The sequence below is a fragment of the Symphalangus syndactylus genome, chromosome 11, assembly GCF_028878055.3.
Source record: "Symphalangus syndactylus isolate Jambi chromosome 11, NHGRI_mSymSyn1-v2.1_pri, whole genome shotgun sequence".
Classification (NCBI taxonomy): domain Eukaryota; kingdom Metazoa; phylum Chordata; class Mammalia; order Primates; family Hylobatidae; genus Symphalangus; species Symphalangus syndactylus.
In genome coordinates, this window is record NC_072433.2 from 100,005,677 (window position 1) to 100,032,271 (window position 26,595).

The window sequence follows — 26,595 nt, forward strand, 5'->3', positions numbered from 1 at the left end:
GCTATTTTACAGCAGCTAAAACTAAAGGCATCTGGAAACATTTAAAGAATACAAGTGAAGAATCTAAAAAATTACAAGGTATAGTACAGTGTTAAGTAGCAATTTTAAAATGAGACTCAGTACAAACAGAACAATACTGACAAATGCAAACTTAGTCACATGTGCTTTAATAACTGACAATACATTCAGGCAAGTTTTTCTAATTCAAGGGTATAGCACATATTCAAATAATAGGAAACAAATCTCATGCAAAGTAAATAAGTCTTGATAAGATGTCTAAAAACTGATTTGAACTAGGAAAGAAGTGGACATGTTTTATTATCTTTGCATTAGGTTCAAACAAAAGCAGATTATCAGGGGCTCTTACTCACTTGCCATTCCTGACATGAGCACTATAAGTGAATACTATGAGTTCTACAAACAGAACATTTTTCCACATGAATTTGATTTGCAAAAAGTGCAAAAGTGAATGGTAGAGCCAGAATTACTAAGTATGGCATCAGTGTGAATGTGGGGGAAATTTGTATATAACTTGCTTTGTTCTGCTGAGCTGATATTTGACCTGATTAGCAGATGAATGACTGTGGAAAGATGAAGTACTAGTCAAGGATGTGGTTTTTCACAGCAGTTGGTGTTTGCGGGACTGAATGATTTCTTCCTCTTGGTCACATGCAAAATCTCACCCAGATGTAATGTGATAAAGAATTTACCCAGTGTAACCTTTAAGCAAAAAATGTATGGTGATCTGCATGTGAAACTGTCTTTCTCTACACAGATATTAGCAAAACAAGAATACATGAACAGCTGCTATCAACTTGTATACTTTTTTTTCCACTTGTTTATATTTTAACAGCCACTGAGAGATCAGTGATGCTGTGGTGACAGCAGTCAGCATTATTTCTTAGAGAATACAAATGTATTAAGTTAGAGTAATTTCAGGTGTGTGAAACACGAGATACTTCTGAAGGCCACAAGTTTGGAGCTTACTTTAACCTGACCTATATAAACATAAGATTTGTAGGATGTGGATAAACTTTAAGAACTGGATAGTGAAGGCGTAATTTTTGTTTTGTAACCAGTTACGCCTCTTCTGTAAACTCTGTAAGAGTGCTCAAAGGTGAATCAAACTTGTATCATTCCTTGTCAAATAGGCTGTTCCCACTGGATAAGAAAAATTGCCGTATGTTTTCCTGAAAAATTTTAGTGTTCTACAAAGCCATCACCTTCTGCAGAAAAAAAATGTCACTTATGCTCCACCTCCCCAGCCCTCACTAAAAACTTTGGTAACCCTATGGCGGCACCCTAATTAAGGTCAGTGCAGAAATCTCAACCATTACAGAAGTCTCCTTCTATTTTGGCCCTCAAAATACTCTAACTAACTAGTAGTTCTGTTTGCTGAATCTAGAAGTAGGTGGAGCTCTAAATAGTTTAATAGAATGATTGGGACATACTCCCAATTAAGAATTTGCAAATGGTTTAAAGCCTTATGGAGGAAGGGACACTTTCAGAAATGTTTATTTTTTTATAGTCATCTTAATATCACTTTATTTAAAGCTTGATAATCCAAACTCTTGAGAGCTATTAAGGTTGACTGATGGATTGATAGACAAAAAGTGATTGCTGGGTAATTCTTGTGGGCCATAGGAACACCTTCAGAAGGGAACAGGCAACTATGGAGGTTCTTTAATTCATGCGAGTGACACAGGCAGTCCAATCTTGATCGGGTAACTACAGGGCACTTTTTTTTCATTTAAAATAAATCTAATCTGTATCCAATTAGGAACCAGAAGACTTTCAGATAGATAGTTTCATGTTTTCCTTAGAGTGGTGACTTTCTTACTACTCCTTAACAGCTTTTAAGAAAAAGCCTATAGGCTCTAATTTGGACTTCCTTTTGGAGTAGAATGTCAAGGCTCTGACTTAGAACTTTCTGAGGTCCCTCTAAAATATTGCTGCAGGCTCAGAGAAGACTTAGTGCATGCATCTGAAAGGAGAATTAAGCAATTAATTTTAAAAGTTAAGTGCTAGTTAAACATTTGTTTCAGGCCGCATGGATATTAACTAACTTCAGAAAGCTGACAAGCCAGCCGATGAGAATGATGAAAGTTTCAATAAGGAATCATACTGTTCCCCAGTCCATGACAGGTTTTGTAGCTGGTAAGCTCATACTGATGATGGCACTCCAACTATGGACAGAAGTCTCTTTTGCTTGTGATTTGCACAGTTGGTTTTGTTTGCCTCAGTCCAACAATGGGAAATAAATATATTCCAAGGGAACTGTGAAATGGGTCCTTTTGCTCTGTGCCCATTTCTTCAAAAGCCAAAGACTGAATTCTGAACAGAGATGGTTACTGACTAAAAGGGGGTAACCACTGAGGAAACTAGGGAGAACAATTCAAAATATGAAATCTGAAGGTTTTTAACCTCATATAAATTAGAATCAAGATCACTGTTTACCCTCAATGGAGATGTTTGTTAGAGAAAAATTCAGGTAGAGCCAGGTTATACACAAAGGAAAATTACCCAGGCACCTGCAAGCATTTAATTTAATCAGTATAGTTCAGTAGCTCCCACAATTAGCATAATCAAGTGCCACCTAGTTCACCTTCAAGGATTGTGTCTTGGGGGAGTATTTGAAAAATACAAGGAAAGGAAAAACTTTGATAGCTTTTTTATTATACGTATTTATAAAATTAACACTTTTTTTGCCTGCAAAATAGTTTTTACCCAAATTGTCACATATTTGAAAGTACTAAACTCAAACCAAGGTCAGAGAGGATGAGTAAAACTGGGGCCCTTAACAGAGGAGCTGAAGCCGCCTCTGCCTGGGGGAATTAAAGGGCCAAGAAGGGGAGGTTCTCTGATTTTACCTGGAGCAAGAATGGAGACAGAAGTCAGTAGGCAGGATTTTATTCCTGCTTCAGCCACATGTTTCTGTGTCAGTGAAAATGAAAACTGCTCATTTGATGCCTGCTTAATCACAAAAGAGCCATGCACATCCCACTTTGCTCAGGGGAGGACGTTTCCCTAGGCAAGCTGGAAAAATGGTGAAAACTGATTTTTTTTTTGGCATATGTTTTTCAGCCAAAACATTTTCCTCATGACAAAATGCAACTTTATACTAACAGTGAAAAATTTTTAAAAATCACAGGAATGGCCAGGCACATTGGCTCATGCCTGTAATCCCAGCACTTTGGGAGGCCGAGGTGGGTGGATCAGTGGTCAGGAGTTCGAGACCAGCCTGGACAACATGGCGAAACCCTGTCTCTACTAAAAATACCAAAAATTAGCTGGGTATGGTGGCGGGCGCCTGTAATTCCAGCTACTCAGGAGGCTGAGGCAGGAGAATTGCTTGAACTTGGGAGGCAGAGGTTGCAGTGAGCCAAGATCATGCCATTGCACTTCAGCCTGGGTAACGATTAAAATCCGTCTCAAAAAAAAAAAAAAAAAAAAAAAGAAAAAAAATCACAGGAACTAATTTTCACCAAATGATAGAAACCAGTGAACATTTTCATAGTGATCAAAGCACCCCAAAGCTGGTCCTTCTAGACTAATACCAGTTGATGTTTTGTTTTGGAGATAGGCAGCCTCACTGCTCCCAAAGCTGGTCCTTCTAGACTAATACCAGTTGATGTTTTGTTTTGTTTTGGAGATGGGCAGCCTCACTGCTGGCCTCTCGGTGGTTGCTTTTAGGATAGAACTGTCTGCCCTCCGAATTGGTGGCTGGAGTATCCTCCAGTGAACAGAAGGCTGTGGAATTTGTATCATGCTCTGAAAATAGACCCACCCGTAGCTCATGGACATAAAGACTATGCAGAAACCTCATCAACTTCAATTTGCAGTCAGCTGTGGCACTGGAACACATTTTTCATAGGGAACTTTGGATGGATTCTCTGGTGCTACAGAAAAAAAACAGTAAATGGTCCTTCAAGTGTATCAGTGTAGAACTGAGAGAGAAGAGGTAAAACTGAAAAAGAATAATGAATTTGTTTTAAGATAGAAGACCTTCCTGAAAGAATTCAGTTACTTTGGTCCTGCCTAGCCCTGTGAGCATTTTGCTTGAAATTTAACCTCTTAAGCACCATTGCTAACCATCACCATGTATGTGGGGGCAAAAAAGCCTTAACTACCATTCCCTCACCCTGTCCCCGTCATGACAACAGGAGCTACGTCTTGAACTGGGGGTTACACAGCACTCTTAAGTAGGCATAAGTTTTGCAAAATGTTCAGTATCTCTAATGTCCTTAGGTAGAGACAGGTCCAGAGCTACAAATGTACCCATGTGGAAGATATTTGATTCAGCAGAACAGCAATTATGTAGTGCCCTGGGGCAGGAAGTACTAATAATGTTTCTCAGCTCTTGAAGAAACCCCTGACAAAATTTTAGTTCCACTACAGGTATCAAAAAGATTCTCAGCTCTGAGTCTTAGATATTAATAAGGCTCCACTGAGAGGGAGAAATCCCAGAATCAAGAGAGCGCTCCCTTCCCAGCCCTGCCTCCAAAATGAAGGTTGAAGGAAGTTTTTATTCTGTCCATACAAAATTGTTCAGGCACAGTCCTAGTGGTGGTCTGTTTTTGTAACTTTAGTGTATCTGGGACTGTAAATAACACCTGTCTACGCTCTTCCCATGACCTATAACTCCCAGACAACACCTCTTATGACCGCCTCTATCTTAAAGTTGAGACCCAGGACTTGAAAACCAAAGCCTTGCTGTAGTAAACAAATCAGCAGTCCTTTTAAATGCTGGAGGCACACACAGGTCTGTTTTCCCATGAAGCAGGAGGAAAGAGGAGAAACAAGATCCTAGAAGATGAGCCCACCATCTTCCAAAAAGAGGATACGATGGAGAATCTTACAGAAACAAATGCCTGGGATCCCACTGATGCACAGCCGCCAGACTAGAAGAGGAGGGAGAGAGTGCTGAAAGTAGAAATGAGGTTCTGCCGAGCAGGCACAGAACTTGTGTTTACACGCTGTTGTGGGCCCGGGAGGGAAGAGTGAGCACCTCTGGATACAGTCCACAGTGTCACCATGGCCAGTCACCCCAAGGGCTGAGTTGGGGCACTCCACTGTCCAAGTGCCAACCTACCTGCCAGCCTTCCCTTTCTTCCTCCTCCCAACAAGTACATGGGCCCTTCTGTCCTCAGTGGCCTGCTGCAGTTTACTTCCCATGGGCAGAACTCCGGTGCGTGAGTGCTGATTAAAGCGAAGTTTCATTGGTGTGTGGTCTGGAGTTCTCCTCCTCCAGCAGAGCTATTCTTTGCTTGAGCATCCTCACTTGGGTCTCATGTCTCTCCACCATGGCCATCATCTGCGACTCTAACTTCTTCAGTTTGTTTTGATGCTTTTTCTTTGCTTTCTCATAGGCAGCCACCAGGTTGCTAGGTGGGAATGAAGGGAAATTGGTATGAAGATTCATCCTAAGTAGCATTGTGACACACCATCCTGTCCACTGGATAACCAGGTCTAGTGAGCACTGCTCTGAAGAAAGATCACTCATCCTCTTCAGTACGAATCTGAAATCTAGTGGTCAGAGGAGGGACAGCACCAGGATGTCAACACTCAACGGCCAGTCACCTACTGGCTTAACCCTGATGAATCCAGCTGGATTGCTAGAGGCTGGTCACTCTCACATATTAGAAGGGGTTCTAAGAGTCAAACCAACAATCCAAATTGGCCAAGTCCAAAATCGATAAATACAAATAGTGGGTCTATTTGTTGCTCCATGGTTGCTTGCAACATAGTCAAGTGTATCTTACAGGAGAGTATTCCTAAGACACTGCAATCAGAGTGACCATACCTGGGATGAGAGCAGACAGGTTGTTCTTGTTCCAGCTTCCCTTTATGCTTTGGGCTGGTGGGACTCAGAATATTAAATTAGGCCATAAGCCAATGCTGCAAAGCCAAACATGGAATATATAGGCCTTTGAACTGCTCCACCAGAGCCTGGTGGTGAGGGTATACAGTGAGCCCAGGTAAGTCCATTCCATGTACAGTCATTACCCTTACAGCTGCAGTTCTCCCAGATAGTCTGAGGACTCACCCCAGGGATTTGTAAAACCCATTCAGGAGGTCTGTGAGGTCTTGAGCTTTTATTTCCAACTATAGAGCTGGATGATGCCAGGTGTTCTCAATATACATCCACATAATGTTGACTGCAGAAGCAAACGTTGAGAACCTAGCTGTCTTCTATTAAGCCAGACATTAAAGATTTGCAGACTTGTAAGACCAGTGCCACTTTTCTAATTATTTCTTGGAAAATAGTTTTTCATAAAAATGCCATTTTTTTGGTAAATAAAATAATAAAAACTTTAAAGAATTTATCTTGGTTTTAGTTTCTAACATGAGAAGTATCAATAAATAAAACTTACAGGAACAAAAGCTCTTTGAGGTCCTCTGTTTTTTATAGAGAAGAGTCCTGAGCCCAGTCTTAGAGCAGTATTTCCCAAAGTATTCCAGTGGATATTGTGTTGCTCAAATAAATTCCATAGCTAATTTTGTTTGGAAAATACTGGCTTAAACAGATTTTTAATTGTATGACTTCCCAGAACCTTTAAGATACATAATATCAGGAGGCATATACCACAGTATGCTACATTTGGCCAAAGGATGTTGTTACTGAGCATTTCTTAGTTTCCACAGAACATCTTGGGAGATGCCACTGTAAGGAAGACCAGGCTCTTAGAGCGCCAGGTAGGGACTCACCCACTCTCTAGAGTTCTCAAGAGTTAGGGAAATGCCCATCCCTGGTGCTGTGTCTACATGCAGGGTGTCAGTCCAAGTACCACAGGTGGAGGGCGGTGGGGGCTGGGTCTAGGGAGATTTTTACCTGTTGGCCCGCTTTAGATCATTCACGAACTCTGCGGATTGCTGATGTCGGATTTCACTGCTCTTGGTGAGTCTCTCCAAGGCACTCACCAGCTCTTGAACTCTGGCCTTCAACTTCTTTTCTCTACATCAAAGAGAGACAAAATATGCCAGGAGTAGTGTGAGATGATGCTGGAGGTGCCCACTACCTGGGAAGTGGTGACAGGAAGAGGAAGGTTTAGCTTGCAAAGCCTAAAGGGAGAGAAAAGATACCAAAGGGCCCAACAGCGCTGCTGTCACCCGAATGAATTCATTCTCAAATGCAGATTTAAGCCCATTTCTTCAATGACAAGGGCTTTTTAAAGATCTTATGTGTCAAGGAAACAAGACAGGAATTTCTGTTTCTAGTCTTCCAGCTAACCTAGAAGTTCCTTTCTACTACTGGCATACCAGATCCTCAACAATGAGTGCAGCCTGACCACAAACCCCCGTGTCAGTCTCCATCCCCTTCTTTTTCAAGTGTCCTAAGTATCTCCTGAACCACTCAGATTCAGCAACCTGCCTAGAGCAGGTCCCCACTCATTGAGACCAACACGATCCCACCTTGCCAAAAACAAAAAAAATTGGTAGAGGGAGTAGATATGATACTCTCTTCATTTTAAGCGTCCTTACTTCCCATGAAATTACATTTGCACTTTTGACTACCTGCCCTCCACAGGCAAAGCAGCTTCAAGTTCTGTGGATCCTCTACTACTTTGGTAACCCAAGCTAATTAGAGTCAGTTCAGGGAGGTTTCCAGTGTCCACTCAGCTCATTGCCTTCCTCTAATTCCCAAGAGACCCAGCAGGGACACACTAATCAAAGCCTTCCTGACTACTCTGACTCCCTTCCAAGATCCCTCTATCACAGGCACAGTGTTACTCCGCTTAGTATCACACTCAGCACTATGCCACTGTATTACGTGCTGGAGCCATGAGGCTCCCCCATGGTTGTGTTGGGCTCTAGAATGGCAAGGACTTGACTTAGTTTGGTTCCCCAATGCACCCCCAGTGCTGAGCACCGTGCCTGGGTGACCGCTTGTAGTGACTGTTAAAACAGCTTTAGAACAACTCACTGAAGGTAATGTATTTGATTCTTTGGGATATATTAAGAAACCAGGATTTAGGGAAGGAATTCCTCTAAAAAGGACTCACTGTATGTAGAATGTAAATTTGCATGATTAATTTATAAGACAGTTGCGTAGGATCTAGCAAAATAATAAATGAACATGCCCCTTGACTAAGCAACTTGACTTCTAGGAATTGATTTTACAGAGATAACCAGGAGCACAAGTTCCTAAAGATACATCACTTATATTTGGATTCACTTAGGCACTGGTTACAATAATGCCTAGTAACCAGGGAACTGGTTAATCACGGCCTACCCATGCTACTGAAATGCTCTGCTTGAAAAATATTTTTAAAATGCAGATGGAGGGCTGGGGGCAGTGACTCATGCCTGTAATCTCAGCACTTTAGGAGGCCGAGGTGTGTGGATTACTTGAGCTCAGAAATTCAAGACCAGCCAGGGCAACATGGTGAAACCCTGTCTCTACAAAAAATATAAAACTTAGCCAGATATGGTGGGTCATACCTGTAGTCCAAGCTACTCAGGAGGCTAAGTTGGGAGGATTGCTTGAGTCCAGGAGGTCAAGACCAGTGAGCCATGATCCTGCCACTGCACTCCAGCTTGGGTGACAGAGTGAGACCATCTCAAAACAGACAAACAAAAAAACCAGATGGTCATGCACTGGCATGGACGGATATCTGATACATTAAGCAAAAAAGGTGAGTTCTAAAGATGCCATTTTTGCAAAAACTGTAAAGCTGAGTGAATATCTGACACTGTAATAAGAGACTAGAAGGTGAAACACAAACTCAACAATGCTTAACTCATGAAGGGGGTTGATGGGAGGCTTTCATTTTCTACTTCACTCACTTTTGCATTGCCAGATATTTTTACAATTTTGTATGTTTTGTGTAAAGTGCGAGTTAAGAGTCATGTAGGAACGGCATGGGAATGTGACCTCGGGGTAGAAGGCTCCTTTCTGTTGCCCAAATGGTTCAGACCCTGGTTCTCCTTTCCTGGCTTTTCATATATCTAATCTTTTACATTTCTGCCTTTAGCTACTATGAGAGTAAGTCAAGCTCTCCAAACTGATCAATTAAGAAAGGAATTACAACATAAAATCCAGGCCTGCTTTTGGGAGAGAGGATGGAAGGGGCAGGATCTTTAAGGAAAGTCTAGCAACCAGCCCTCAGCCCAGAACTCATTTTTCAGTAAGTCCTCCACCAGCCTCTGCTAAGCTGGAAGGATTGTGTGTTTCTCCTGGGCCCTAGCAGCCTCCTGGACATCTCGGATCTGGCTGCATTTCCTCCCAGCATTGGACAGTGGCAGCACTTTCTACCAGCAGTGAGGATAGTGTTGCAGGAGGGGGGCTCCCTTCCTCCCCACCCGCCCCCCCAACACCTCCTCGGCCTTCCCAGAAGCCCTCCTCCAGCAGAGGGAAGCCAGGGACTCCTGCTTCCCTCCAGCTAAAAAGAGCAGGGAAGGGTTTTTTGCCCTACATTTTATTACCATTTAGAGCCCTTTATCTTTCATTCTAATGTTGATTAATAGTGTAAAAGGGAAAAAAAAAACCTGAAGAGTTAAAAATGTAACCACAAACTCAATAAGAAATTCACAACAAAAAACTCTGGGATGCTACCTAGAGCAGTCAAATCCCCTCCCTCCCCCAATCCTATCCACACTCAGCGAACAGGGAGACTGGAAATCCCAGCCCTTCCACAAGACAAAAGGCTTCCTTCCCCAGCATCCAGGCCCTCAGGGGACCAGAGGGAACTTTCTGGATCTGGCAGGCTCCAAAGGAGGACAGAACCCCAGAAGGGCAGGAGAGAGTCTCTCAGACCCAGGCCAACCCCAGCTTAGGGTTGTGGCGCAGGGGTGGGGAGTAGCCATTGCTGGGAGCTCAGAACTGCCTGGCCTTCAGAAGGGAATGGGAGTGAACTGCTGGGAGAAACCCCAGGAAAGAACTATGATGCTCATTTATTTCAAGATGCAAAGACGAGGCCAAACTGTAAACTTAAACCTAAAATTTGGGTTGGTTGATCTGTTTTCATGATAACACACAAAAAAGTAAAATGTCTATTTAGTTTAAAAAATACTGATTACAGGGGCCGGGCGTGGTGGCTCATGCCTGTAATCCCAGCACTTTGGGAGGCTGGGGCTGGCGGATCACCTGATGTCGGCAGTTCAAGACCAGCCTGACCAACATGGAGAAACTCCATCTCTACTAAATACAGAATTAGCCAGGTGTGGTGGCGCATGCCTGTAATCTCAGCTACTTGGGAGACTGAGGCAGGAGAATTGCTTGAACCTGGGAGGCGGAGGTTGCAGTGAGCCGAGCGCGCCATTGCACTCCAACCTGGACAACAAGAGTGAAACTCTGTCTCAAAAAAAAAAAAAAGATACTGATTCCATGTTGAGATATTTTGGACATACTGGGTAACACTGTTATTAAAATTAATTTCCTGTGTGTCTCTACTTTTTTCATGGGGCTACTAGAAAATTTAAAATTACATACATGCCTTGCATTTGTGGATCATATTATATCACTAGTGGACAGTGCTGCTCCAGAGCAATTGTTTAATGCTGTCAGAGGCATGTGAACCAGAGCAACTCCATCTTAAATAGGAGTTAGGTAAAAATGAGGCTAAGACCTACTGGGCTGCATTCCCAGATGGTGAAGGCATTCTAAGTCACAAGATGAGATAGGAGGTCAGCACAAAATACAGGTCATAAAGACCTTGCTGATAAAACAGATTGCAGTAAAGAAGCCAGCCAAAACAGCAAACCCAAGACAGCCACAAGAATGACCTCTAATCGTCCTCACTGCTACACTCTCACCAGCGCCACAACAGTTTACAAATGCCATGGCAACAGCAGGAAGTTACCCTATAACGTCTAAAAGGGGAGGTATGAATAATCCACCCCTTGTTTAGCGTATTATCAAAAAGTAACCATAAAAATGCGCAACCAGCAGCCCCCGAGGCTGCTCTGTCTATGGAGTAGCCATTCTTTTCCTTTACTTTCCTCCTAAACTTGCTTTCATTTTACTCTGTGGACTTGCCCTGAATTCTTTCTTGCACAAGATCCAAGAACCCTCTCTTGGGGTCTGGATCGGTAATATTTTCCAGTAACAGCATTACCAGATATTTTCTCTGGCTTCTGACTCAGTAGGTTTGGGTTGAGACCCAGGAACTGCAGTTTAACAAGTGCCCCAGCTGACTCTTGTTATCAGGCAAGCTTGAGGGACTGGCGTAAGGCAGAAGAGTTCCTCCTCACCTGGACCGGAGGGTGAGCTTCAGTTTCTCCTGGAACTGACTTTCTGAATTTATATGCAAAATTGCAAGCACAGGGCTCACTTTATCAAGTCTACAGTTTTCCTCAGATTTTCAAACGATGACGTGGAAAATGCAAAGAAACACAGCTTACTAATTCAAGTCACATTGAAACCTCAACCATTCTTGTTCCTTTCTACTTCTAATTTAAATTTGCTTAGTCTTTATTTAAGATTTTATATGGTTTGGGTACGTAAGATAGGCCAAACCAAACTTCCTTGGCTTCACACAAATGAGAAAGCAAAAATTAAACACTATACGTTCCATATGCACCTTCAATAGTAATGTATTCATACAGTGTTTCCTGGAATGGCCAGAAATACATAATCCATTCCTGTTTTATGCCCAGTAGTATCGGCACTCACAAATATACCCCATACCATCAAGCAAAAACAATGGTGGATTGTAATGACTGTGACAACTGAAGTCCCCTGGTACACACACGGATTTCAGTTCCATGTCTTCCCACTTCAGTTTTTGGTCTTCTTATTCCTGGTCACAAAATGTCGTATGACTCTAACCACAGAGCCAGGGTGGGACTTTTTATTTATTTTTAAGAGATAGGGTCTTGATCTGTCATCCAGGCTGGAGTACAGTGGCACAAATCACAGCTCACTGCAGCCTCGACCTCCCGGGCTCAAGCAATCCTCTCACCTCAGCCTCCTGAGTGGCTGGGACTACAGGTGTGTGCCACCATGCTTGGCTAATTTTTAAAACTTTTTTTTTTTTTTTGTAGAGATAGGGTCTTAACTATGTTGCCCAGGCTGGTTGCGAACTACTGGGCTCTAGTAGTCCTCGCACCTTGCCCTCCCAAAATGCTGAGATTACAGGCCCGAGCAACTCCACCTGGTGGATTCTTTTTAATTGAAACATAATGTGGTACGTTTCAAGGCAGTGGAATATAAACAGGGTATTAAGAGGCAGACCCGTGGTGGGAATTTAAAGGTAATACGAAAACCAAGATGGCTTGCCAGTAAGCTGGGCAGAGTGAAGCAAGCCTCGGAAGTGGTGCTTGCTGGTGTACCTGGGTAGCCTGGCAGTACCGTTTTGTGAGCAATCAGTAAGGAGGTTGTTTTCTCCCTAAAATAAAAAGGCGAGCAGCGGTACTCTGTGATTAGAGTCCAGGTGAGGAGGTGCAGGAGTCATCGGGCGAGAGCCCAGTCACAATGAGGCTGTGAGTGGCTTCACAGCCGGCCAGGAAACCTTTCAGAGGAGCTGTAATCAGACCAAACCACAGGGAGTCACAGCCATGCAGCCACAAAGCCTGGAATTTCTTAGTAATTGCTGATTATATGGAATCAGTCACTAAGAGAAGTGTCTGCATATGTGATTTCTCTCAGCCTCACCTTCCATTTACTTTTAACCCGTCAGGCTGTCTCCACTGACGTGGATCACTGACCTCACCAGTGAGCTCCACGCTGTTTCATCCAGCGGTCTGGTCCCTTCTGTCCTTTTCTTACCTGCCCGCATCACCTGCAGGGCTGACCGCCTCTTTGCTCATAGCTTGCACAAGGCCTCCAGAGCCTGATTTCGTTCTGCTTCATTGGCTGCTCCCTTTGTATACTCCATGCCAAAATACTGGGTGTTGTTTAGGACTTGGGCCTGGCCTATATTTTGTCTTATCCGTTTCTCTAATGGACTCCCTCCATTCCCTTTTCCTAAAAACTTCCACACTCTTATCTTCAGGCCTTTCCTTGGATCTCTGGAGTTGTCTGTTTGTGGCCTCTTAACTGGCATCTGCGATTTCACATGTCCAGAGGATTACTTCCCGATGACCTCCAACAGCCACTCTCTCTCCTGTGTTGGCTAATGGCACCACCATTCAGCCGGTTACTCACTGGGCTCAGATCTGTCAAGAGTTTTCTCACTGATAAAATTCTTGCAAAAGCAGTTTAAGTTACTCGGAGTCAGCCTTAACTCCTCCTCCCCTCATCCTCCAAATCTGTTCAACAGCAAACTCTTATCTACCAAGTCTCATCCTGCCATTTGTCACTACACCCAGGTCCAAGTGGTCATCACTTCTCACCTGGACAACCACAACAGCCTGCTAACTGATTTCTCTGTCTCTTCCCCTGCATCCCTCTGCCCTGGTTTTCACACAGCAGCCCAGGTAACATTTCACATGACAGATCTGATATGTTACTGCCCTTCACTGCCTTTCACCTACACTTGGAATAAACCCTGTGGTCTTGCCTGGACCTCTAAGGCCATGCTTGACCTGAGTGCTACTTGCTGGGCCTTTGGGCTGCTGGAATCACCCTTGCCCTGCTGGAATCCTGTAGGTCCCCAGCAGACCCCTGCACAGCCAGGGCCTCTTCCAGATGTGATTCTGCCTCTCCCCTCCTCATCACAGCTTCAGTGTCACCTCCCAGAGAGGCCCAGCCTGACCACCCATCTAAACTCATGTCCCAGAGCTATGACTTCACTGCACCTTGCCATTTCCTTCATATTATTCATTGCAAACTAAAGTTACTTTATTGGAAAAAAAAATCTCCACAGTGACTGTATCACATCATCCCGTTTCCTTCATGGTAATCACCACAATGTTTACTTATTTTTTAGAAAATCCAGGCAGCAGATAACAGCTGTCTCTAAGTCCTTTATAAGGATAACATCATTTCATTCCCACATAACCTTTGAAGTCAGTACTATCATGATTCTCATTTTTAAGGATGAGGAACTTTTTTTTTTTTTTTTTTTTGAGATGGAGTCTTGCTCTTTCGCCCGGTCTGAAGTGCAGTGGTGCGATCTTGGGCTCACCACAACCTCCAACTTCTAGGGTTCAAGTGATTCTCCTGCCTCAGCATCCTGAGTAGCTGGGATTATAGGCACCTGCCACCACGCCCAGCTAATTTTTGTATTTTTAGTAGGGAAGGGGTTTCACCATGTTGGCCAGGCCGGTCTTGAATTCCTAATTTCAGGTGATCCACCTGCCTCGGCCTCCCAAAGTACTAGGATTACAGGCGTGAGCCACTGCGCCTGGCCTATAGATGAGGAACTTAAGGTTAGTCCCTGCAGAACTGGGACTCCCAGCTGGGATTCTGTCTGCAGAGCCTGGGCCCTTATGCATCTCACTGGGTAGTAGCCTGTGATTCATAAAGGGAATACAGTAGAGTGCAAGATAAACAAGACCTCTGCTTAAGAGTGCAGCCCTGCAGAACTAAGGCTGAAGTGTCCCCAGATAATAAGGTTCTGCAGGTATGTCGGTGGCTGTGTTTTGCCAGGGGTAGCAGCACAAGGACAACAGCAGTCTAACTTTTTTTTGCCCAGACTTTGCTATGAACATGTTTCTTGTCCAGGAAATCCATCTGGAGTTTTCACAGGCCTTGCCAGTGGCTGCTGTGTGTTCCAGTGTCCTCCACCACTCTGCCTTTATGAGGTCCCAGGAAAGGCCTTCTTCTCTTTGAGCTTTGGGGATGTTGGAGGGATGGCAGAAAAGTAAAATAAATCTCAATTACTCAAGCAACAACCCCCTCAATCCCTTGAGTGAGCCTCAGTCTTCACCCTCTGTGCTTCTAGGCACTTGGCTCTGGGGCTCAGCAGTTGATGTGCATGCTAATGAAGCCACAGGCACACTTTGTATTCCATTAATGTCCTGCAGACCCATGTGCTTTTATGGAATTCTAAGCACAACTTCCATTGCTTGACTGCTTTTATACATCAACCAAATATGAAGAATCAGCAAGTTTAAATAAAACAGCACCTTTTGCAGTAACGGTCCTCCTAATGAACCAGTGAAGATCCTGCTGCTTACTTGTTCAGTGGGGGGCTCCCTTTCAAAAAGCACCCCACCCAGTTCCCTTTTCATTTTATCCCACTCTTTGTGTGGCTCAAAAACAGTATTCATCCACAGCTGCTGAAATAGGGGTCAACTAGTGTCATTCTTTTTCCATTCAGGGACAAATGTTGGTTCTTCCAAGTCTGGAAGTTTTCTACAGTTGGGTGGATAGTTTCGAACTTGGACACGGATTTGAACTCTAAGGAGTCTTGCTGGCTTTTTCTAAGGCACTGGTAACAGTCAAGGGCTCTGTGGGCGACTGATGGGTAAAGAGTAGTCAGGGCCGGGCACAGTGGCTCACGCCCGTAATCCCAGCACTTTGTGAGGCTGAGGCGGGCGGATCACTTGAGCCTAGGAGTTTCAGACCAGCCTGGGCAACATGGTGAAATCCTGTCTCTACTAAAAATACAAAAATTAGCCAGGCGTGGTGGTGTGCGCCTGTAGTCCAAGCTACTTGGGAGGCTTAGGTGGGAGGACTGCGTGAGCCTGGGGAGGTTGAGGCTGCAGAGAGCTGTGATTGTGCCACTATATTCTGGCCTGGATGACAGAGTGAGACCCTGTCTCAAAAAAGTACCATAGAAGACTCAGAGAATAGCAGGAAGATACGTGACGGAGGTGACTGAAGGAAGCTTCAGGAAGGTGAGCATTCTGATTGGAAAGGATGAGGGATAATCAGGGATAAAGCAAAGGGTGTGCTCTTGGAAAGATGAATTGTCCAGAAGGGCTGGACTACAGATCAAGCATGGGGAAACATACGAAATATGGGCTAGGAAGTTAAGTTAGTGACCTACGGACAATCTTGAGTGCCAAGGCACTGAAGGTGTTCATGCAGAGCACCCTAATCCGTAGTATGTTTTAAGGTATTTTGGCGGCAGAATCAAACTACAGAAATGACCCATCAGGACACTACTCTCTGGGTTCTGAGGGTCAGTGCAATGGAAGGGAATGGAAGGGATTTTAAGGAATTATGACCTGCTGACGAGAGGTAGGGAGGGGAGACTTAGAAGTTGTAATCCTGGATCATTAGGAGAAGGGGATTTTTAACATAAATAGGAATTCATCAAAGGGCAGGAAGAAACAGAATTGTATTGGATGTGCTGTTTTGAGGCTTTAGCATATTTGGGTGGAGATGTCCAGTGGGCATGAGGTTGAGATAATTTAGGGACCATTTAGAAGGAACAGCTGAAGACATGAGAGTTGGAGTCATGTTCTTGGCTGAGTAAACCATAATCCCTGGCCTTAAAAGGACTCTCTTTCTGTGGGGAGACTGAGGGTTAAGGAGGGGAGTTGGGGGTAGAACAAGGCATATTAAGAAATGAGCAATGAAATGTTCCATGAGAGAAGGAAATTCATGGCGCTACGAACCAAAAAAAAGTGGGAGAGGGTGTCATTTCTGCTGGGAGGTGGAGGAAGGGAACATCCAGATCCATTTTACAGATAGCTTTAAGTCACGCTGATGTGAATGTTTGAGGAATGGGATTGGGTGGGGTGAGGACAAAAGCAGATGCAAGAGTGAAGCCCCAGAGGCGCAGAAGAGGAAGAGCAGCCCCACGGCAGGTGTGATCACACTGACCAGACAAGGCCCTCCGGCCACTGGATGTATCCTTACAGGGCTCTGGCACACAGCCCTGTCTTCCAGCAGCGGCAGCTTGCCTATTTCTTATTCAGCAGAGCGAGGAAAGGAAGCCCTCCTCTGATGGATGAGTCAGGGGCATCCTGTCCCTGGACAGAACGGCCACTGTGATTTGTCGATTGCCTTAACGTGGCATTTTACAGAACCATCTGGCAAACACGCAGACACAGGTGGCATACCCCAGTTCCCTGGAGGACTGGGCGCAGCCCCTGGAGGGTCGGTGACTAAATGACTGCAGCCTCCTGGAAGGCACGGCGCCGACTCCTGCAGTTAGTGTGTGAGGCTCGCCCCACCCTGCTCCTGGGTAGAGTGAAAGGCTAGTGCCTGTGAGGCAGCACCATGCTCTGCTCCTCACCATGGCACAGGCGATGTACCATGGTGAGGAGCAGTGCACCTACTTCCTGCCTCCCAGCACTGAGGAAGCACAGATCCTTACTTTAAAAAGATTTTTACTTATTTATGTTTTAAAGACGGGATCTCGCTATGTTGCCCAGGCTGGATTTGAATTGGCCTCAAGGGATGCTCCTGCCTTGGCCTCCCCAGTAGCTGGAACTCCAGGTGTATGCAACAGCACCTGGCTCACTCAGATCCTTACCTTTTTATCAGCATGACTTAGGCTGACATATGCCATTGCTTCACAGCTCTGTGTGTTTAAGGAAGTCCGCCTCCCACCATGGCACCTCATTTGCCTTCTGCACTGACAGACTAAGACATGGCTGTTTACTGGAGGCACAGAGGTTTCTCACTGCCCAGACCAGCCCCACAGCAGGTAGTCTTCAGATAAACGAGTGGGCTCAGCTCACTCATCTGCAAGCAAGCCCAATGCTGCCAGCACATGTGGGGCACAAGGGGTCCCCACAGAGAATGTAGAAACATGCAGACTTCCCCACTGCCTCACTGTGTGACCTTGAGAGATCACTCAGCCTTGCTGTCCCACTCCACACCCCCCCGCCCCCACCCCAGGATCACATGGAGAGCAGCACCTGCTCCCGGCTGCCTCCCAAGAATATGATGGAGATGAACTAGTCTGCTCCTCTCAGCTGTGCTCGGGTGCCGAGGGCAGGCTGCACAAACACCATGTGAGTACAAAAAAAGAGTCATTTCTGAAAATTCCCTTATTTAGCTGCCTTTTTATAGCTCACTTACTTGGTGGAAAGATCAGTCAAATTTTACTAGGACCAAGGGTGAGAGACAGATCTGAGATGGAGAAGGTTTTTACAGCACACAGGCTGGATGGACAAGAGTGAAAACAAGATACCCTGATAAGAAAACATCTCGTGTGCCAGACTGGAAACCTGGTCATCCAGATGGGGTTTTATGGCAATACCACAGCCAACAAACTGCAATAAATGTTCACCGAAGTAGGGGAACGAAATCAGACCAGATGGGAGTTATACATACAGTAAATGCAGGGTGGCATGTAGCCCTGGTTTTGTTCCAAACAGAAGAAAGTTAGGAGAAGACACACTGAGAGAGCCAGGGCTGGGTGACAAGGGCTGGGCAGGTAAGGGGAGGTTGGGTTGGGGACAGTGTCATGACCCAGAACCAGTCACTGAAGTGTCACAGGGCACCTTCCCTGGGACGGCTGGTTCTCCTTAAGGACCGCCCATGGCTCGGCCTCTTCCTCCTCCCTCAGCGACACCTATCTTTTCAGTCTGGGTGCCTGTGCCCACAGGTTTGGTGTCTGGCACCATCCTTTTTTCAAGGGAGAAATATTGCTGAAAATGCTGGTAAGATTCCCCCAGCTGACCTCAACCATAAGCTCGGCTGGGATTTAATACCTTCAAAAAAGGTGTTTGTTTCCATTTGATTTTTTAAAATAAAAACCTCAGGAATCATTTCATCAAGGTATATAATACAAACCCAAACTGCAGCCCTGAGGTGTGTATATTGTATCCCCTCATGAAGTGATGACCCCAGTTTCTAAGCTATATTTACAGTATCATTATGTTATTTTCCTTTTTCCTTTACCTCTGTAAGTTCGTTCTTGGCTCCATCCATCTGGGTCTTCATTAGAAATCCATGCTAACCAACTTAAGGCTGGTTATTGGAAATCCATTGTGACTGACAGAACAAATGAAGTCTCTTTATATTTAGTCAGCACAATCTGCGTCTTCCTTGTGCCAGCAAAGGCCTCTGAGGTTTGGGGAATTTGAAAAACTTAAGGGCTTAGCTTACAGATACAATATCCAAATGGCTCCCACTGGAAATAGCGAGTGGATTTCCATCCCGTGTTTCTGGCACAGTGAAGTCATTAGGATTTGTTGAGGGCATTTTTCTGCGCAGCTTTCCTCTTCCCGCCCCAAGCAGAGCAATTAACCATTTAACTGCACGGCCAGAGGCTCTGGCAAAGTACAAGCAGAGCTATTACAACTTGGAAGGAAAGACAAAAAGTGACAGTAAATCAGGAAGGTAGTGAAGTTCCCCACAAGGCAACCTTCCATCCACCATCAGCTTGGAGGCTATCCTATAAAAAGGCGTGCTAGATCAAGTTAGCTGACTGAAAATACACTGTAGCCTTCCCCTCCAACCCTAAATCTCCAGAAATGGCAGGAAAGACATTTTTTAAAACCCCTGAGCATCTTAGAAAGGAGTGCTCTTTGTATATCAGAAACCATGCTCAATCATAAAAAATGAAAGGCAGATGTTTTCTTCTTCCTGAAAAGAAAACCACAACGCAAAATGCACACAGAAAAATATTCTGCAAAAGGAAGAAAGGGATTCAGAGGTGCTCCAACCAGAGGTGTTGGCTACCAGAACAGGAGGGGACCAAATGCTTGGGTCAGATACGCAGACTAGATGGCTGTTATTAGCCGGGAGACACAGAAAGCCCAAGAGACAGCTTCTGATACGACCCAGCTGACAGCACTTTGAAGGACCTGGGTGCATTTTCTGGGTTGCAGACTGTAATAAGGAGAAGCAGGACTCTCAAACAGGATGGCCGGGCGCAGTGGCTCACGCCTGTAATCAAAGCACATTGTGAGGCCAAGGTGGGTAGATCACCTGAGGTCAGCAGTTCAAGACCAGACTGGCCAACATGGTAAAATTCCGTCTCTACTAAAAATACAAAAAATTAGCCAGGTGTGGTGGCATGTGCCTGTAGTCCCAGCTAACTTGGGAGGCTGAGGCAGGAGAATTGCTTGAACCTGGGAGACAGAGGTTGCAGTGAGCCAAGATTGCACCACTGCACTCCAGCCTGGGCGACAGAGCGAGACTCTGTCTCAAAAAAACAAAAAACAAAACAAAAAAATCTCTCGAACAGGTGACCTAGGAATTTAAAATATAAGAATGAACACACAAACAAGAACCACTGAATATTTAAAGAAAGCAAACACCAAGAAAGAGTCACAAAACTCAACTATGAAAAGAATTACATGTGAAGAAACAGAATTAATACAGCAGACAAAAAAGATGAAGGAATTTAAGCGCCAGGCAGGGTAGTGCATGCCTGTAATCCCAACATTTTGGGATGCCAAGATGGGAAGATCACTTGAGCCCAGGAGTTTGAGACAAGCCTGGGCAACATAGGGAGACCCTGTCTCAAAAAAAAAAAAAAAAAAAAAAAAAATTAGCCAGGTGTGGGGGCATGCACCTGTGGTCCTAGGTACTTGGTAGGCTGGGTGGGAGGATCACTTGAGCCCGGGAGATTGAGGCTGCAGTGAGCTGTGATTGTGTCACTGCTCTCCAGCCTGGGCAACAGAATGAGACCCTCTCTCAAAAAAAAAAAAAAAAAAAAAAAATTTAAGCATTATAAAAATCCTCAAGGAGATGCATATCACTAAAAAAGAGATGACAGATTTAATCACCAAAATAAAAAACTCAACATATAGGTCAAACATCACAATGAACCTAACTAAAGAATAAATTAGTGAGCTGGAAAATTGAGCCCAAAAATCTGTCTCTCCAGAACTGCAACTATCTGACAGGGCAGCCACTATCTACATGTGGCTCTTGAGAACTTGAAATGTCTGAATTTGAGATATGCTGAGGTGTAAAATACATACCAGGTTTTGAAAACTTAGTTAAAAAAAATTTCATTAATAGTTTGAGAAAATATTGACTATATGTTAAAATAATTTAGACATATTGTGTTAAATAAAACGTTATTAAAGTGAATTTCAGCTGTCTTTGTTCTTTTTAATGTGGCTACTAGAAAATTTAAAATTACATATGTGGTTCAACATTACATTTCTGCTGGACAACGCTGCTGTAGAACCCAGGGCAAAAGCAGTGATGGAAAGAAGGTATGAAAAGTGGAGATACGGAAGACAGAGCTAGATGAATCAGCATCTGTTTCTCCTTGCAGGAGGAGATAAAGAATTGGGGGGCGGTGAGGGGAAAGAAACACTGAAATAATAGAGGAAAATTTCCCAGAACTAAATAAATACACAAGGCTTTTTCATGCTACCAACGCTGAAGGTAAGTATTGCTGCTGAAGCTGGAAACAAGGTAAGAGTGCCTGTTTTCACTTCACTAGTTAACACTGTCCTGGAAGTTTCTAGCCAATGCAACAATATAACAGAAAAGGAAAGGAAGAGGAATTTTCTTATTCACAGATGAAACAATGACTGCCTAAGTGCTGTCTCTTAAGTGCTCTCTCTCCTCACTGTTTTGAAAGGCCTGGCACCAACAGGCCTTCTCCATTTCTGGCTTCCAAGACATGGGTAAAGCGGAACACATCAGTACCTTCTCCTTTTGGGAGCAGCAAAGAGAACTCAGAACAAAGCCTCCATGCCCAGGATAAACACCAGCTGGGGTGGGGAAAGGGTGCTTACCGACGAAGGGCGTTGGTGAACTCCGCAGCCAGCTCATTCTCGCTGCATGTCGTCCTGAGTTCAGCTAGGGACAGAGCTGGGGAGGCAGCATCAGCACACTCCTGGCAACAGCAAACACATTCCAGTTAGGCCTGAATCCAAGCCCACAGCACCCTGGAAGCCTGCAGCAGAGCGCGGTAGGTGGCTCGTGCAGTGATGGCAGCAGTGTGGGCACTGGGTGGTGCCCTCAGGTCATGCCAAAGGGGAAAGCCTGGCAGCAAGCCAAAGAGCCCCCTCTGCTCCCAGACCACTGGTTCCTTTTGCAGGCTGGCCAGTGCGATGGGGATGACACCCAGTATGCTCTGAGCAGAGACTGATGCCAGGCACCGGTCTAAGCATGCCATATGCATTCAATCATTTAATCTCCACAAATACTCTCTGAGGCAGGAACTATCATTATCTCCATTTTACCAAGGAGGGAATGAAAGCACAGAGAAGTTATGCCACCCAGTCACCGGCTAGGAAATGGGGGAACCAGGATTCAAACCCAAGCTGTGTGGCCGCAGATCAATCTCTTGACCACTGGGTAAAGCCTCTCATAATCATACAAGACAAGTGAGAAATACCCGTGAGTATCCTTTGTGCCCCATCCCACGTCTCCTTGGGAGAAAAGCAAACTCCTTTAGATTTAGGAGCTTTGCTAGGTTCAGTGTAATCATCAAGAAAACCCAGCAGAGGAGGAGGAAAACAGAAGTGCACCCCACCCCATGGATTAGCATTGGACAGGGACCTTGACATCATCTAAAGCAAATCCTCCCACCCTGCAGATGAGGAGACTTAAGAGCCAGAGCTCCAAATCCTATAGTTAAGACTATTCAAAGCAGTGACCATGCCTGAGTGCTCTACATTCCATGCACAGAGAGGACAGCAGCCACACTACACAGTAACATGGCCAGGGGAAGGCATTCATCGGATGATCTCTCAATGGACATGAGGAGCTACCGAGCTACAGGCCTGAGAATAAAAAGCTTGTGATCTGTTGCAGGAGATGGAATGTAAACAGATTTTTTTTTTTTTTTTTTTTTTTGAGACAGAGTTTTGCTCTTGTTGCCCAGGCTGGAGTGCAATGGCGCGATCTTGGCTCACTGCAACCTCTGCCTCCTGGGTTCAAGCAATTCTCCTGCCTCAGCCTCCCGAGTAGCTGGGATTACAGGCATGCGCCACCATGCCTGGCTGATTTTGTATTTTTAGTAGAGATGGAGATTCTCCATGTTGGTCAGGCTGGTCTCAAACTCCCGACCTCAGGTGATCCACCTGCCTCGGCCTCCCAAAGTGCTGGGATCACAGGCGTGAGCCACTGCGCCTGGCCATAAACAGAAAATTTTATAAGATGTGAGCTACAGAGAGGCACGGATTCAGTGCTGCAAGTCCAGGCACGTGGTCTCCTGAGGCAGTTCCTTGGCAGTGGTGCTGCCAACACCTGAGTGCTCTTCCCTCTGCCATGCCCTCCACCTGGGCTGCCTTCCGCCTCCTCTCCACCTACCTGTGCTCAGAGACCCAAGTCCCCTGTCCACCCTTGGAATCTGTTGAGATACCCACAATATGCTTACTTTTTGTATATCCATTCCCATTTGATGTTAACATTTCATGAGACTCCTTAAAGACAGGGACTGCTCTGTCTCACTCATGGTACCTCTCACTGAATATACTTGGCAGTATCTGGTGCACACAGACAAGAATTTCAAAACCTAATGCAACTTGGGTAAGATTTGGAATCCAGCTGTGCTAGCTGGAGGGAAGCTTTTTAAAGAAGCATAAGCACCCACCCAGTGGAGCAAGAAAAAATGTTCGAGACTCAAATGTGGCCCGCCAGCTACTTTATCTTTAGGATAAGAATGGTTTTCCTATTTAAAAAATCATTTTAAAAAGTCAAAAGAGTATTCTGTGACAGGTAGAAATTAAATGAAATTCAAATGTCAGCATCCATATGTAAAGTATTACCATAGGCCAGGCACAGTGGCTCACGCCTGTAATCCCAGCACTTTGGGAGGCCAAGGCAGGTAGATCACTTAAGGTCAGGAGTTTGAGACCAGCCTGACCAACACGGTGAAAACCCATCTCTACGAAAAATACAAAATTAACCAGGCATGGTGGCGCACACCTGTAGTCCCAGATACTTGGGAGGCTGAGGCAGGAGAATCACTTGAATCTGGTAGGTGGAGGTTGCTGTGAGCTGAGATCGCACCACTGCACTCCAGCGTGGGCAACAAGAGTGAAACTCCATCTCAAAAAAAAAAATAAAAATAAAAAATAAATAAATGATCAATTAAAGTGCTACTAGAACACAGCCGTGGCCACTGGTCTCCCTGTTGCCTCTGCTTTTGCACTAGCATTGGACAACAGCAAAGCTGAGTGGCTGCAGCTGCACCCAAATGACCCACAAGCCCTACAACACTCCCTGTGTGACCCTTCACAGAAAAGTGCTGACTCCTTCTCTAGACGTTCACCTCATCCAGCAACAGCTAAGACCAGAGGAATAGCCTAGATGGGAGATTTTATTCCAACAGTAAATGGATCTAGTATTTGAAAGGCAAGATAATCAGCTTATTTCATTACCTGAAAAACACAACATGCTCTTATAAAGGTTCTTACTGTAGTGTTAAAAAAAATCATCTGGCCTTTTCCGTAGGAGAAATTTTCTTTTTTTTTTGAGACAGAGTCTGACTCTGTCGCCCAGGCTGTGGTGCAGCCGCACGACCTGGGGTCACTGCAACCTCCGCCTCCCAGGTTCAGGCAGTTCTTGTGCCTCAGCCTCCCAAGTAGCTGGGATTACAGGCGCCTACCACCATGCCTGGCTAATTTTTGTATTTTTAGTAGAGATGGGGTTTCACCATGTTGGTCATGCTGGTCTTGAACTCCTGACCTCAAGTGATCCATCCGCCTCGGGCTCCCAAAGTACTGAGATTATAGGTATCAGCCACCACGTCCAGCCAAATTTGCTTACTTTGAAGCCACTCCACATAACACTGTTTCACCCAGTCAAAATAAATACCAGGAACTAGGGGAAAATGCTCAGTTCATGGGCCTTCTGGCAAGAACCTGGTAACTCCATTTCTACCACAGCCTAAGAACACACACAAACACTAGCGCTCTGTCTTAGGCTCTGTCCCTAACTGACTGCTAACAAACTCAAAAGGCAAAAAAAAAAGAAAAAAAAAAGACAGATTTCTGAAGGTGTTTGTATGGAACCTCATCTTCCCGAGCCCCAGATACTTCCATGTGAACCCAGATACAGCACCGCATGGCTGGTGCCCACCTGCACAGCCTGACTCACCTCCCCCAGCCTTGGGCAGATGGCTTCATAGTGCACTTGGCATAGTGACTTCTCTAAAGCCCAAACTGTATCACATCATCTCTTGCTGAGGACCCTTCCATGATTCCGCACGGCCCTCAAGATAACTCCAGCCAGTGCATCAGTTCCACTCCCCTCCGGGCTGTTGCACGTGCTGTCCCATCAGCCTAAGGGCACCTCTTCTCTCCCCTGGCCCTCCACCTGCCCCTCTTCAACAGGCTACCTCCCACTTTCCACTGGGGTTCAGCTCGGAAGTTCATTTCTTCCAGAAAACCTGTCCTGAATCTCCAAAGTGGACATTTGTGTCTGGCTTCTGTCCTCCCATGGTGCTAAGAATTCAGCCTCGCACTGGGGACATTCTCTCACTGCTCTGCGATCATCCGTGTGCCCACCAGTCTCCTCCTAAGAATGTACATTCCTGGAGGACAGACTTTGCCTGTCTACCACAGAGCTGCCTCTAGCACCCTGCCTTGGTTCTGGCATGCCTTGAGTGCCAAATCACATTTATCAGCTGAATGGATGAATAAAAAGCAGCCAGGCTCTTGGGAGGGCTGGCCTGGCTGGGTGCCACAGCTGTGTCTTGTCTTGGCTCCTCAGCAAGTGGGAGGTGGGGAAGGGTGTAGCTGTGGCCATTTGTCAATCATGCTTCAGAGTTCTTAACTATGTAGGGAGTGACAATTCACTGTCGCATGACATCAGTACTCTTCCATCTTTCCCAGGTACATGGCTGTCCTGGAGACGATCCTGCACTTGTGCTATGAGAAGCCGCTTATTAGACTAGCAAGTTGGCATATGTCTGCGAGTCGTGGGTCTGAAACAAATGGGGGTCAAGAGAAGCTTGCATTTATTAAGAACAGAAAAATATGATGCACAGAATATAGAGGACCCTCGGACAAGGGATATAACTCTTTAGAGTCCACAGTTGTTTTTTTCCCAACGCAGTATTTGGAAAATTCTGAGATACAGGATAATGGAATGAAATTGGATTCCAGAAAAAAAACACCTGGGGGCTGATAAGAGAGTGAGTTTGCAAAATTCTATCACCAGACAGCCCGCTTTCATATGATGTAGACTTCGTAACCCAAGGCTTCCTTCCTCCTCCTCTGCCGGCAGGCTGCCTCCTGCTTACCACCCTGTGACGGTAGCAACACCAGCAGGAAGGAGTCAAGGAGGAAATGCAGTGGAAAGGAGAGGCGGTTAGTGGATCTGGGCTAAATCCCAATTCCACCATTTATCAGCAGTGAGACTCCTCACTTCGTTGAGCCTCATTTTTCTCATGTAAATGGGGATAACTATTCTTTCCTCAGACCTGTGAGACTTAAGGGCGATAATAAATGCAGTCATTAGTACAGAAGTACTGTAGCTCCCCCTTAACTGTGGTTTTGCTTTCGGTGGTTTTGGTTCCTCAAGGTCAACCATGGTCTGAAAATATTAAATGGGAAATTCTAGAAATAAACAGTAAGTTTTAAATTGTGCACCACTCTGAGCAGCGTGATGAAACCTCGCACTGCCCTGCGCCATTCCACCTGAGTTGCGAATCATTCCTTAGTCCAGCATAGCCGCAGTGTAGACACTCCCCACCCGTCATTTAGTAGCTGTCTCCATTATCAGATCAACTGTCGGTGTCACACTGCTTGTGTTCAAGTAACCGTTATGTCATGTAATAGTAGCCCCAAAGTGCAACAGTAATGATGCTGACATATTGTTATAACTGTTCTATTAATATTTTATTAGTTGTTTATCTTTTACTGTGCCTAATTTATAAATTAAACTTCATCACAGGTATGCATGTATAGGGGAAAACGTAGAATATATAAGGGTTCAGTATT

At 45.1% G+C, this 26,595-nt stretch overlaps 2 protein-coding genes across 7 annotated transcripts in view; one reads left to right on the forward strand and one right to left on the reverse strand.

The window, feature by feature from the left end:
- DCP2 (decapping mRNA 2) overlaps positions 1-6,437 on the forward strand; it is a 53,953-nt gene extending 47,516 nt beyond the window's left edge. For 2 of the 4 annotated variants that reach the window (XM_063612921.1, XM_063612917.1), the window contains one exon: positions 4,781-5,044. In XM_063612921.1, the coding sequence (XP_063468991.1) occupies positions 4,781-4,905 (125 nt within the window). In that variant the 3' untranslated portion in view covers positions 4,906-5,044. Of the gene's footprint in view, positions 1-1,151; positions 1,632-4,780 lie in introns of those variants that run through there. The other 2 variants (XM_063612915.1, XM_063612918.1) reach the window with 2 other exon arrangements.
- Positions 2,657-26,595, reverse strand: part of MCC (MCC regulator of WNT signaling pathway) — a 470,217-nt gene continuing 446,278 nt past the window's right edge. For all 3 annotated transcript variants that reach the window (XM_055298398.2, XM_063612914.1, XM_055298399.2), the window contains 3 exons: positions 21,436-21,536; positions 6,833-6,955; positions 2,657-5,384 (listed from right to left, as the gene is read on the reverse strand). In XM_055298398.2, coding sequence (XP_055154373.1) covers positions 5,204-5,384; positions 6,833-6,955; positions 21,436-21,536 — 405 coding nt within the window. In that variant the 3' untranslated portion in view covers positions 2,657-5,203. The remainder of the gene's footprint in view (positions 5,385-6,832; positions 6,956-21,435; positions 21,537-26,595) is intronic.